Source organism: Dermacentor albipictus, chromosome 1 (assembly GCF_038994185.2).
Source record: "Dermacentor albipictus isolate Rhodes 1998 colony chromosome 1, USDA_Dalb.pri_finalv2, whole genome shotgun sequence".
Classification (NCBI taxonomy): Eukaryota; Metazoa; Arthropoda; class Arachnida; order Ixodida; family Ixodidae; genus Dermacentor; species Dermacentor albipictus.
In genome coordinates this window covers 186,927,293-186,938,850 of record NC_091821.1, presented here as the reverse complement: position 1 = coordinate 186,938,850, position 11,558 = coordinate 186,927,293, and the positions used below count along the sequence as shown (strand labels likewise).

Below are 11,558 nucleotides of genomic sequence, written 5' to 3'. Positions count from 1 at the left end.
CACATTACAAAACAATCACAAACCATGACAATTGACACAAGCACGAACGAGGCCAAACCAAGCAAACTAAGCAAATGTGAGGGAGAGCAGATGTGAGCAGACGATAGTACGAAGGAGCGGCCCGGTTGAGAACAGGTACGAGTGCGCAATGAGCGGTCGGGCGAGTCTGCATGACACCAGTCGTGCGCGCTCGCATGACTGGTGTCACTGCATGCATGTCACCGAAGGGGCCGCTCTCACTGGTCTCCACTATTCGCAGCTCGCGTCTTCCACCTTCCGCTCTGCGTTCGCTCTTTCATATTTTACTGTGCTTGTTTGATCAGTTATGCTGCCGACGCCGACTGCAGGAACGGGCTCCAAAGAGTTGTGCTCTAAAAGTTGATGCTATCATATTTGATGTGAGCTTTTACATGGAGTCCACATTCTGTAAACTTGACAAAACTCTATAAAAATTAAAAATTCATAATCTATTCTGCAGCTGTATGCTTTTAATGATTCTGAAGGTGCAAGAAATGCAGTGAAAGCAAGTTTTCAGTCAATAGAATGAATTGGTGCCTGAAAGGATTAAGTCAATCAGACAATATTATGACACCAAGTGTAGATCATTCTGAAGATGCAGAAAGAATCTATGAGCTTCCGAAACTACCTGCCACAGAGGCTATGGCATTGCACCTGCTGAGCATGACGGCATAGGTTGGATTCCGGACTCTGGTGGTTGCATTCAAATGGGGGTGGAATGTGTGAACGCTTGTGTAGCATGCTTTCGGTGTGCATGTTAAAGAACCTCAGGTCACCAGGTGGTCAAAATAAATCCAGGGCCCTCCATTAAGGCTTTTCTCATGGTCTACTATCCAGCTTAGGGACTTTAAACTTCACAATTTCAATTATATTGGCTCTGAAACTACTAATAAGGAACATCAAAGAGAGTGACCTAACAAAAATACATAATTTAATCACCACGGGAAAGAGAATGAAGATGGACTGACAAAGCATTTGTGGTCCATCTTCATGCTGGACAAGGCTCTGAAGACATGTACGGAAAATGTAGCTGTTGGAAAGTGCATGTGTTTGAGCAAGACTTTGGATTAGTTCGCAACTTCAGGAACACAGTGAACAGCCATTCTGATAATGTGCAATAGCACTAGTTCCTTTCATTCAGGTTGATATCCAGCTTCTGCTACAAACATCCTTGAACATAAATATATCTGCAGTGCAACGAAAGCATGTTGTAGAAAAATGCTTTCATGAGCCGCCAACCATTACCTACTATCACAAATGGGTGGCTGCTTTCCTGTGAGCTGCTCCTGGTTAGATGCTATTATCTATGAATGCAATCTGCGTTAAAAACTATTATTCAACTCAATATAAGCACCTAGCCCTTTTAATATTGCAACTTAAATAAGGATAAGTGCTAAAACCAATGTCAACAGTAGCTTTGCAAAGCACCACAGTTTCCACTCACCTGAACAAACACACTAATGCTCACTCATACAGTGACCGCTAAATAAAAATACATTAAACAAATTACTTTATTTATAACACAATTAGAATTACCTTATATTTATTGACAGTAAAAAGATAAATGTCCTTGGCCGAAAAACTTATCGGTTATCACAGCAGGGTGAAACTGACGAGTAAAGCATACTCTTCAACACATTAACAATACAATGAATATGAATAGTTGATGAGTGATGCAGAATCTCCTGTACATACATTTTAAAACAAAACAAAGACATACATAATGACATGCCTCTGCATTCTTCTGGCTTGCTTATTCAGTGAAATCATCAAAAATATTATTCGGATCAATGCTGAAGTACATGGGCTCGACTGTATCATCGGCGTCTTCGATGCTTTCTTCAATTTCCCTTGCCCTTTCTTCATGAGCCACTGGGTCATATGGCAAGATCCGTGTTGGGCGGCTGTATCCTGAATGTGGATGAGATTGAACAAGGTTGCAGAGTAAGCATGAGGTTTTACAAATACCTTGTGTGCTTGCCCTGCCTCATACTTCATAGCATAAAAAACTACAGTTGTCCAGATTCAGTACAGGTTCACAAGAGTTTGATGGTGGTGGACACTGCAGCCAGTGTGGGAGGAATTGCAGCCAATGGCATGCAAAGCAAACCCAATTACAAAGAACAAAAGCAGAAAAATGTACTGCTTCAGGGTGTCTACTAAGTTGACATTTCCAAATTCCCTGAGTCTTCCAGGTTTTCCCCGAGTGCCATTGCAAATTTCCCTGAGTGGTGCAGAACTATGTTTTATGTCAAGACGGGCTGAAACCATATCGCCTGATGCTGTCACTCTCTAGCAAGCACATGAAAAAAATGAAGAAGCGCTTTAATCGAATTTGAATACTAAGGAGTAGTGTTTGTGTTATTCAAAAAGAGAATAGAAGGCAGGGGTTAGTAAAATGCACAGCAAATAAAGTGTCTTCGAAAAACATTGCAAATGGAGTTGGACATTCTCAAATACGAATAAAAAGGAGATGGATATAGAAGCAAATATTTTCGAATATGAGCTATTTCTATCAACTGTTAGCAAGCTCAGTGGTATGAGGCCCGAACTCTGTCACAATTGAGATTCTCTCTCAACAGCTCGTAAGTCAACCTTAACTGTCCTGACATACTCTCAGCTTGCGCACAACTCCCGAGTGTTGTGTTTCACTGCTTTAAAGAGTTTATTTTGGTTTGGATGAGGGACACTTGCATCTCGGCATTAGCCAAAACTTTATTTTTTGGGCTCAAGCTCCTTCAAAACGGTGGCAGCAAACTTCCTTTCCCGTTTATTCCTCAATGCGTAGGTCATTTCTGTTCTTGTTTTCCTTCCGTCACTCGTTTGTCCCAAAGACCATTTGAAGCATCTTGGTCAGTTGCACAGTCTACGGCCGATTTATCGAACTCCCTAGGGGCCACGAAAACGTCAAAAAAATCGGCCAGTTGGAAAAAAAAATAATAAATGCGTGTCATTTAGTGCCTTTAGGGGCTCAAACTGCCACAGGCACGTTCAAAAACGCTCTGAAGGCCTGTCGGTACACATATTAGGCATATTGGTGCTCGTACTGTGACAGGAAATACCGGGTGCACGCGTGTATAATTAAGGAATACATACTGTGTCTCGGAACAACAGCCCCGTCACACGCTTCTTATGCTTCACTGCAATACTTTTGCGTATGCTTCACCAAGTAACATTTCTGTACAGAGGCGAAGCTGACTTTCAGGAACAGGCATTATGCAATGCACCGTGTTTTCCAAGTTTCTAAGCCAATCGCGAGGACCACAAAGGCGGAGTCCGTGCCATTGCTGACAGCAGCTAATTCTTTCAATAAAAAACTCGGCATCCAACGGCAAGAAGCTTCATAGCGAACGTCGAAGCAGCTAGGTCTAGCGTTGCCGCAGTGGCGGCAACGGCTGCCAGCGGATCTGCGTGCGAGAGTGCCGGTAAGAGGTGGCGAAGTAATCAAAACGCAAGCGGTGGTGCCTTTGATTACTGCCGTTTCGGACCTGTGGTCATGGCAAAACGTCCGGAAAATCGGACGGCGAAGAGTTCTTGCGTCGGAAATGTCACACGTTCTGATACATTGACCCTCAGGATACGTGGGGGTGTCGCGAAGCCGTCCAAATTATCGGGAATCCGGAAAGTCGGTCGTTGACTGTACACTGGCAACTCCTCCAGCCGACGACAGGGCGTCAAAGACGATTCATTACGATTCCTGTCTGTTACTCGAGCCAGCATTACCGCGACTTTCGACCCTTTCAATAAAATTGCCGCTATTTTTCTCTGATAGAGGCCCAAATTCCCTGAGTATTCCCTCACTTTTTCCAGACTACTCAAAATCCCTGAGAATTCCCGGTTTTCCCGGTCGGTAGACACCCTGTGGTTCCAATGCTTGTACAGTGCAAGAGCTTAGAGAGTTCACAAGTTAGGATAGATGATTTAGGCTTCATATCTTGCAAAAAGGTTGCACACGTTCTACTCACTGCACCTTTTGTGAGTGTGTCTACAGGGGCAGCTTCACAGTCGATCACCCTTGGTGATATACAGTAAAATCCCAATAATTCGAAATCTCTTCATTTGAACTAACAAATAATTCAAACTTCGAGATCTGCATAATGGTTACTTAAAAAAAAACTCAATACCATGGACTATTTTTCAGACAAAACCGAGCCGAAGGTTCAATGTGTGAAGGGTTGTGTTTCTAGCTACTGGAATGTCGCCTGCAGTAAAAATGAGGAGGAAAGAGGTGCAGGAAGCGGAGATCGAACTGGAGCAAGCAGAACCAGAGCGGCAAGCGCTCTCCTTTTTTATCTGGTTAGAAAGGAGCAGGAAGGAGACCTTAGCACGTGCTTGATCACGTTACCTGATGTAAGGCTCATGGAACAGCTATCGTGAGTATGTGTAGAACATGTGCCAAAAAATGCATAGTTGTTCTACAATTGAGAGATTTCGTGATAGTTTAGGAAGCTTCGGTTTCCAAGAATGCCAGTTGTGTTAGCAACAATATATATGATATCTGTCTGCAACAGTTCCTCACGATGTGACAGCAGCGATATTAAAAGGCCAAGATCCATGTTTGGCAAATGCACATGGTGTTTGGTGTGCCCTACCGAAGGTCAACACCACAATTCACTGCTCTCCTGCTGCTTATGCACCATGAAACTAGCAATTTTCCTTCATTCGGTTGAAATATCCAGTGAAGTACACAAACAAGACAGTCACATCTCACAGAAAAAGAGACTAGTTGACTGTTGTGAAGTAGTTCTGGTTACCATTATTACTTGCCAATGTGAGCTAATGTGCGCTGTCATGCGTAGGTGGCTATACTAGTTGGAGAACAGTAGAAAAACTAGTATCCTTTAGCAAACTTAGGGCACAGAACTGTGCAAATGCATGGCAAGGTCAGCACCTTAAGCCTGTCCATGCCTGCACATTACAGCTAAGCACAACCTACGTCAAGTGTGGTTGCGTGCACTGTATACAGTAGAACCTCGTTGATACAATCCGATTACGTACAATTTCCCAGCGCTGATGTTTGCGATCAAGAACACAAAAAGTAACTCAATACAGTTAAGCATCTTTTTTACCGGTTCATACGTTCCCGAAAAATACAATATTTTGGCACCACCATTCAGTACATTGCCAAACTGTGATCATATGATACGTTTTCCAGGCACTAGATCTCGTGTAAACAAAGAACAGTGGTAGGTGCGCATGACTGAAAACAGGAAAACAGTAGCCACCAGCCGCAGCAGCTTCCATGCAATATATTCTCCCACCCATCTTACATGGAAATGCCGGCGCGCATTCAGTTTCCTATTCTGGTATCAGCAAATATCCTCCCACGTCGTTGCACGCCGCATTCACAGCTATCACTGCCAATCCTATTGTGATAAGCATCTTCACATATCTGTTTCCTAGTGTATGAGGCATAGTGTGGTTGGAAGCATACTGCCGTTACTTGCTGCAGGCAGCACGAAGTGAGTGTCACGTTTCGCTCTGGTGGCACCCACCAGCTCGATTTTATTTCGATTTCCTGCCACCACCTCAAAATGCTATGCGATAGGAAAACGGCCACATGGTTCTCAAGTTGCTTGGGCCCCACTAGATCAAAACGCGTCAGCATTTCGTGCGGCAACAATTTTCACTGTGGCGGCACATCAAGACTTCCCATCCAAATGCCCTGCATGAAAATGCTGGTGACCCAAGCCGAGTTTGAGGACCACAAACGTAAGCTTGCCGAAGTTGCAAAATTGACAATGTGTGTCTTGGCCACTTGGTTTCCACCCGCTAGGCACACATTGGCATCTCATGCTACAATGATTCGCGTAATGTTTTGCCTTACGTAGATGCCAACTAGAGTTGAGTCTGTCAATATTATTGTGAGATCAGATCATACATTTTCGTGGTTGGCATTTTCAAAAAGGTATAAAAGTTCTACGGTACAACCGCCCTTGTTGCTGTTGTCTGTTTCATGTCACAAACTGAAATAGATAGCATTAGCAGCAATGTTAAATAAGTATTATGGAAACTTAGTGCCTGCAGCTTTTCTGTGGGTTGCAGTTTTTTAATTGGACATACATTCTGACAATTCATCTTTAAATTAACAAGTCACAAGAGTTTTAATGTTTGTGTCTAAGGTAAAATTAAAGTGAAAAAGTACAGGTGCTCCTCTAACAAGTTGTGAACAACAAGACAAGTATTTACTAGGCTTGTGTAAATATTTCATATTTTCAAATATTCAATTACATATTACGCTATTTGATTTTCGCTTTGGTCTGAATTTCAGTATTCGAGATATTATAAGTAGTCAAAACGAACAAATGTGAATTTTAAAACATGTACACTAGACAGTTTCGGTTTTGGTAGGCACATCGCACTGCCATTAACCTTAGCACATGTCCAAGACACACCAAAGACGAAGGATTCATTTAGAGTCACCGACCGATTTTTCTAACCTACGTGATTATTCAAACATCCCTGTGGTGCCACCACCTTCTCTAGAGAACTATGTAATGTGTAATGGCAACCAAAGTTCTTATCGCTGCACGGTGCTTCACTTGATAACAGTTTAGTTACAAATAAATACGTACCACAAACATTTTCCATGAAGTTAAGTGGATGGCACTAGGTTACTTAAAATAGTATCTTTAGGATGTGATCCCCACATATGATGTTGAAAAAATTATGGCCATAAAGAAAGCACCATTTAGGTTTGACCTTCATATTTTCACTTCTGTTGGCGAGGTGGTTTGTAAGCTTCCCGAGCGCTGTTATATATCTGCATCAACTTGGCACCAAATCGCAACCAAGGTCCTTCTATTCTTGTGGTCCCGAAACTCCTGCGAAATGCTGTGGCAGTGCTTAATAAAGCTCCCACAGTAGATGCACAGTGGTGCCAGCGCAGATAAAAGGACATTGGAGTGGGCATCAGATGAACACTATAGTTGTTCTGGGCATACACCAACTACTGCGCAAGGGCCGACTATTGTTAGCGGTGTATGAATATTGTCAGCGTATCATGCAATTTGCTGCTCCACTTCTGTACATTATCTGCTACATTAGTATTTGCCTACAGTTGCTTCTGCATGGTCAGTCTGCAAATTAGCTGAAATAAATTCAGGAGAAGTGCCTTTCCTGGTGAAAGATTCGCATGATTGCTCGCACAGCCTGCCAACCTGGTGCAGTCAAGATGGCACTTTACAGCATGACAACACTGCGTGACACACACCATGCCGCGCAACAGGTGAACATAAAACAGAGCCATGGTCTGAGAACACTGCCCTGAGCATCAGTTTCCATGTGCCGCAGGGGTCAGATCTGGACCAGGCATGTGTGTCCGACAGCGACGCATGTGCCTGAGGAACCTTACGAGCGCGCCTTTCTGTATATTTCAAGAGGTGCATTGCATTGCGAGTGATAGCGGCGTCAATGCCCCCAGTAACGATGGGCGCTGAAAAGAAATGCATTTATTAATAATAATAAAATTAAATAAACTTGTATTTTCTTAACTCGCCATGAATATATAATATTGACCAGGAATTTTTTGAACATGAATATATAATATTGAACAGGATTTTTTTTTTTTAACTGTGTCTTGCTTTAATTAAAATACGCTTTTTTCTTTCCCAATGTTTGCTCCCTCCAAACATGGTCGCGCTTCAATCGCTGCTCCCATAACCACCCTTGATGATGTCGGTGACAATTGGTACTGAATCGCTTTTCGCCCAAAGCTTCACCACCTATTTGGATCGACCTTGGACCAGGCACATGTATCCGATGGCGACGCACAACTGACATCGATGGGAAACACTGTGCATATGGATTCGTCCTCGTACTACTGACAGAAATGCCAGCGTGCGGCCGGTGTCTACCTACGTGGTCACTTTCAGCACGTGCAAAGCAAGCAAGATCCTGGAGCCTCGCTACTAGCAGCAGTGACAGCACTGCGAACACTGCACTAAGCATCACTTTCTGTGCACTACAGGGGCCAGATCTGGACCAGGCACGTGTATCCGAAGGCGACGCACAACTGACACTGACGGGAAACACTGTGCATATGAATTCGTCCTCGTACTACTGACGGAAATGCCAGCGTGCGGCCGGTGTCTACCTACGTGGTCACTTTCAGCACGTGCAAAGCAAGCAGGATCCTGGAGCCTTGCTACTGGCAGCAGTGACAGTTCTGCGAACACTGCGCTAAGCATCATTTTCTGTGCACTACAGGGGCCAGATCTGGACCAGGCACGTGTATCTAATGGCGACGCACAACTGACATTGACGGGAAACACTGTGCATATGAATTTGTCCTCGTACTACTGACGGAAATGCCAGCGTGCGGCCGGTGTCTACCTACGTGGTCACTTTCAGCATGTGCACAGCAAGCAGGATCTGGAGCCTCGCTACTGGCAGCAGTAACAGCGCTGCGAACACTGCCCTAAGCATAATTTTCAGTGCACCGCAGGTCAGTGCTACGTAAACGTTTTAGAAGATTTCAATCGATACCTTATCCGCATCGCTGTCGCTGCTGCCCAGTGTCTGTTGTTTGAAGTTTTACTTTTTATTCTTGACATGGGTAAGGAAGTAGCGAAACTAATACTGTAACTCAAAGATGAACTGAAGGCCGAGATGAGGCTTTACAAGGATTTCTTGGAGTGAAACATCTGCCTTGACGAGAGAAGCGTTCGTACCGAAATGGACGAAATAAAATAAGAGCACGTATCTCATGAGCAAATGTCCTTCTGAAGCAGACGGCTGCCTTGAAGGCACAGCCAGAGTAATCAAAGCGTTGAAAAAAGACAACGAAGAGCTTTGGCACAAGGTTTTCACATTAGAGAAAGATCTGACTACAAGCCAGGATGAGCTATTGAAGCATGAGCAATACACGAGGAACAAAAACGTAGAAATTAAAGGCATCCCGCAGGAACCGAATGAGAACCTTGCGAATATACTTAGAAAAATAGGCGAGGCCATTGGTGAAGCTGTACCGCCTAGGGATGTGGACATGTGTCACAGAGTACGGACAAAAGAAGATGCCAAAACGAATATTGTTGTCGAGTTTCAAAGCCATGAAAAACGGGAGCAATTTCTTGAAAAAGCGCGTAAGAAGAGGCTAAAGAACAATTTGCTTGGCTCCCAGTGTGATGACTCGATCTACTAAATGAGCATCTTTGCCCTGCAATGAAAAAGCTTCTTGGGATGGCTAGTGCACACAAGAGCAATCATGAGTGGAAGACTGCCTGGGTCAAGAACCGCATCATTTTCGCCCGACAAAGCGGGAAACCAGAGATAATACGCATCAGCCGCGAAAGTGATGTTGATAAAATATGCTCTACGGTCACTTGTAATACGTAAAATAAGACACGAGCAACCATACGTTGATCTTTTGTAATGGCTAGTGATTACGTTCTTCCCCAAGATATTGGCAAAGTCGGTGGTGACACAAATATTACGCAATGGCTTAAACTACTAAATTAAATACCCGATCAGTAGAACCAAAGTGAGATGATATCTCTACACTACTCACTTCCTGCAAACTTAAATTTGATATACTAATGTTTACTGAAACACGGTACAAAGACGACTTCAAATTTTATGTACATTATGGATTTACACATTTCAATTCGAATTGCACAGGAAGTAGAGGGGGCAGTGTTTCTATTCTGATGGCAATGTCTAGCTTTGAAATGTTGGAATGTTTTAGGAAAAGAACCAATGATTACGAAGTATTGTGTGTTAGGCAACACGAAAAAGTTTTTGGAGTCATTTATCGCCTCCCTGCAGGACGTATGCGAGCATTTCTGGATTTCTTTGATGGTGTTTTTTCCTATGCGAATGAAATGGGATACACTTTAGTTAGCAGAGATTTTAACATCAATATTTCAAATCAATCCGTGCCTACAACAGAATTCTTAGGAATACTTAAGCACAATGGGTTTCACAATGCAATTACCTTGCCAATGTGTGTCACTGCTACAACGTCATCATTGCTTGACATGTTTATCATGTATATCCCCATGGACCACAGCATATCTGGTATTTTAAGCTGCGATATCAGCGATAACATGCCAATATTTACATTAATAAACAGACGCTCCCATCTCCAGTTTAACAAGTGTTGTGAAACCATATAGTGCCTAATATCTGAAGACATAATGCAAACATTTAGAGAGAAGATTCATATTGTAGACTGGTCAAGCATTTTTGCTCATCAGAACGCTAACTGTCATATGAAGAATTTATGAAGATCTTCAACATGCAGTATTTTCACTCATTCCCAACGAAGAACTTTCGGCCAAGCAATAAATCACACAAACCATGGATTAGTAATGGTACTCTTCGGCACATTCGAAAAAAGAACAAGCTTTAGCAATTATTTCTTCGAATGTGGGATCAAAGTGATTGGAATCAGTAAGAGACTTTCAGAAATAAACTAAATGAAGAGAAAGAGAAAGCAAAAAAAGATTACTTCCTTCGCGTCTTTGATACTGACTGTCTCCACAGAAGTGCAATGGTGGGGAAAAAATTTAACATTTTAAACAAGAAAACAAATGCTACACAAGTGCAAACTGCTATTGTTGATGGCATAGTTTTGAAAGGAAAAGGACTAGCAGATCGAATAAATGATTACTTTGTAGAGCTGGCAGGAGACGCGAACAAAAGTACAAGCGGTGACGCAGTCAGCAACATAACACGTGCTGCGCAGACGCTGTTCCTAATGCCAATCTATGTATTAGAGGTTGTCTCAATCTTCAGTGAACATAAAAACAGCTCCAGCAAAGATGCTGATGGCCTTGAAATCACACCGATAAAGCACGTATTGGACCTTATTGTGCCTTTACTAACCCATATCTCTAATTTAGTTCTATCAACTAGTGTATTTCCCCAAAACATGCAAGTAGCGAATAATGGTGATACACAAAGAAGCAGACAAGAATATGTTTAGCAACTACTGCCCGTTATCGATACTACCCATATTTTCGAAATTCCCCCAAAAAGTAATTAACATTAGAATGGCCTGTTTTTCATGCAAATTCAATTTAATTACAAACTGTCAGCATGGTTTAAGAAAAAATTATTCAACAAAATCTGCATTACTAGTACAAAAGGAGACAATTTTAAATAACATCGAAGAAAAAATGATGACTTTGGTAATATACCTAGACTTTAGCAAAGCCTTCGATCACATTAATCCCACTCTACTGCTCTCTAAATTGGAAAAATAGGGCGTTCGAGGAAGTATACTTGAACTTATCCGAGAGTACTTAGAATCACGTAAGCAATTTATTGAAATTATAGATTGCAGATCTAAAATTAGACCAGTTACTACAGCAGTGCAACAGGGCAGCATCCTTGGTCCCATTCTCCTCTTGTATTACATAAATGATATTGTTAACTTAAATACCAAATGCAACTTTGTCATTTATGCCGACGACACCACAGTGTTTGTTCATGGGAAGCATTTAACTAACATAACAGAACAAGCAGGTGTAGTTTGTCACAATAGCCTTCTGCTAAATGAATCCAAAACAAGGTGTGTTTTATATCGAGCTCGAAGT

At 42.5% G+C, this 11,558-nt stretch overlaps 1 protein-coding gene across 3 annotated transcripts in view; it reads right to left on the bottom strand.

The window, feature by feature from the left end:
* Nucleotides 1-922: 922 nt before the first annotated feature.
* LOC139054086 (putative ATP-dependent RNA helicase TDRD12) overlaps nucleotides 923-11,558 on the bottom strand; it is a 254,611-nt gene continuing 243,975 nt past the window's right edge. For all 3 annotated transcript variants that reach the window (XM_070530611.1, XM_070530613.1, XM_070530612.1), the window contains exon 33: nucleotides 923-1,929. In XM_070530611.1, the coding sequence (XP_070386712.1) occupies nucleotides 1,772-1,929 (158 nt within the window). In that variant the 3' untranslated portion in view covers nucleotides 923-1,771. The remainder of the gene's footprint in view (nucleotides 1,930-11,558) is intronic.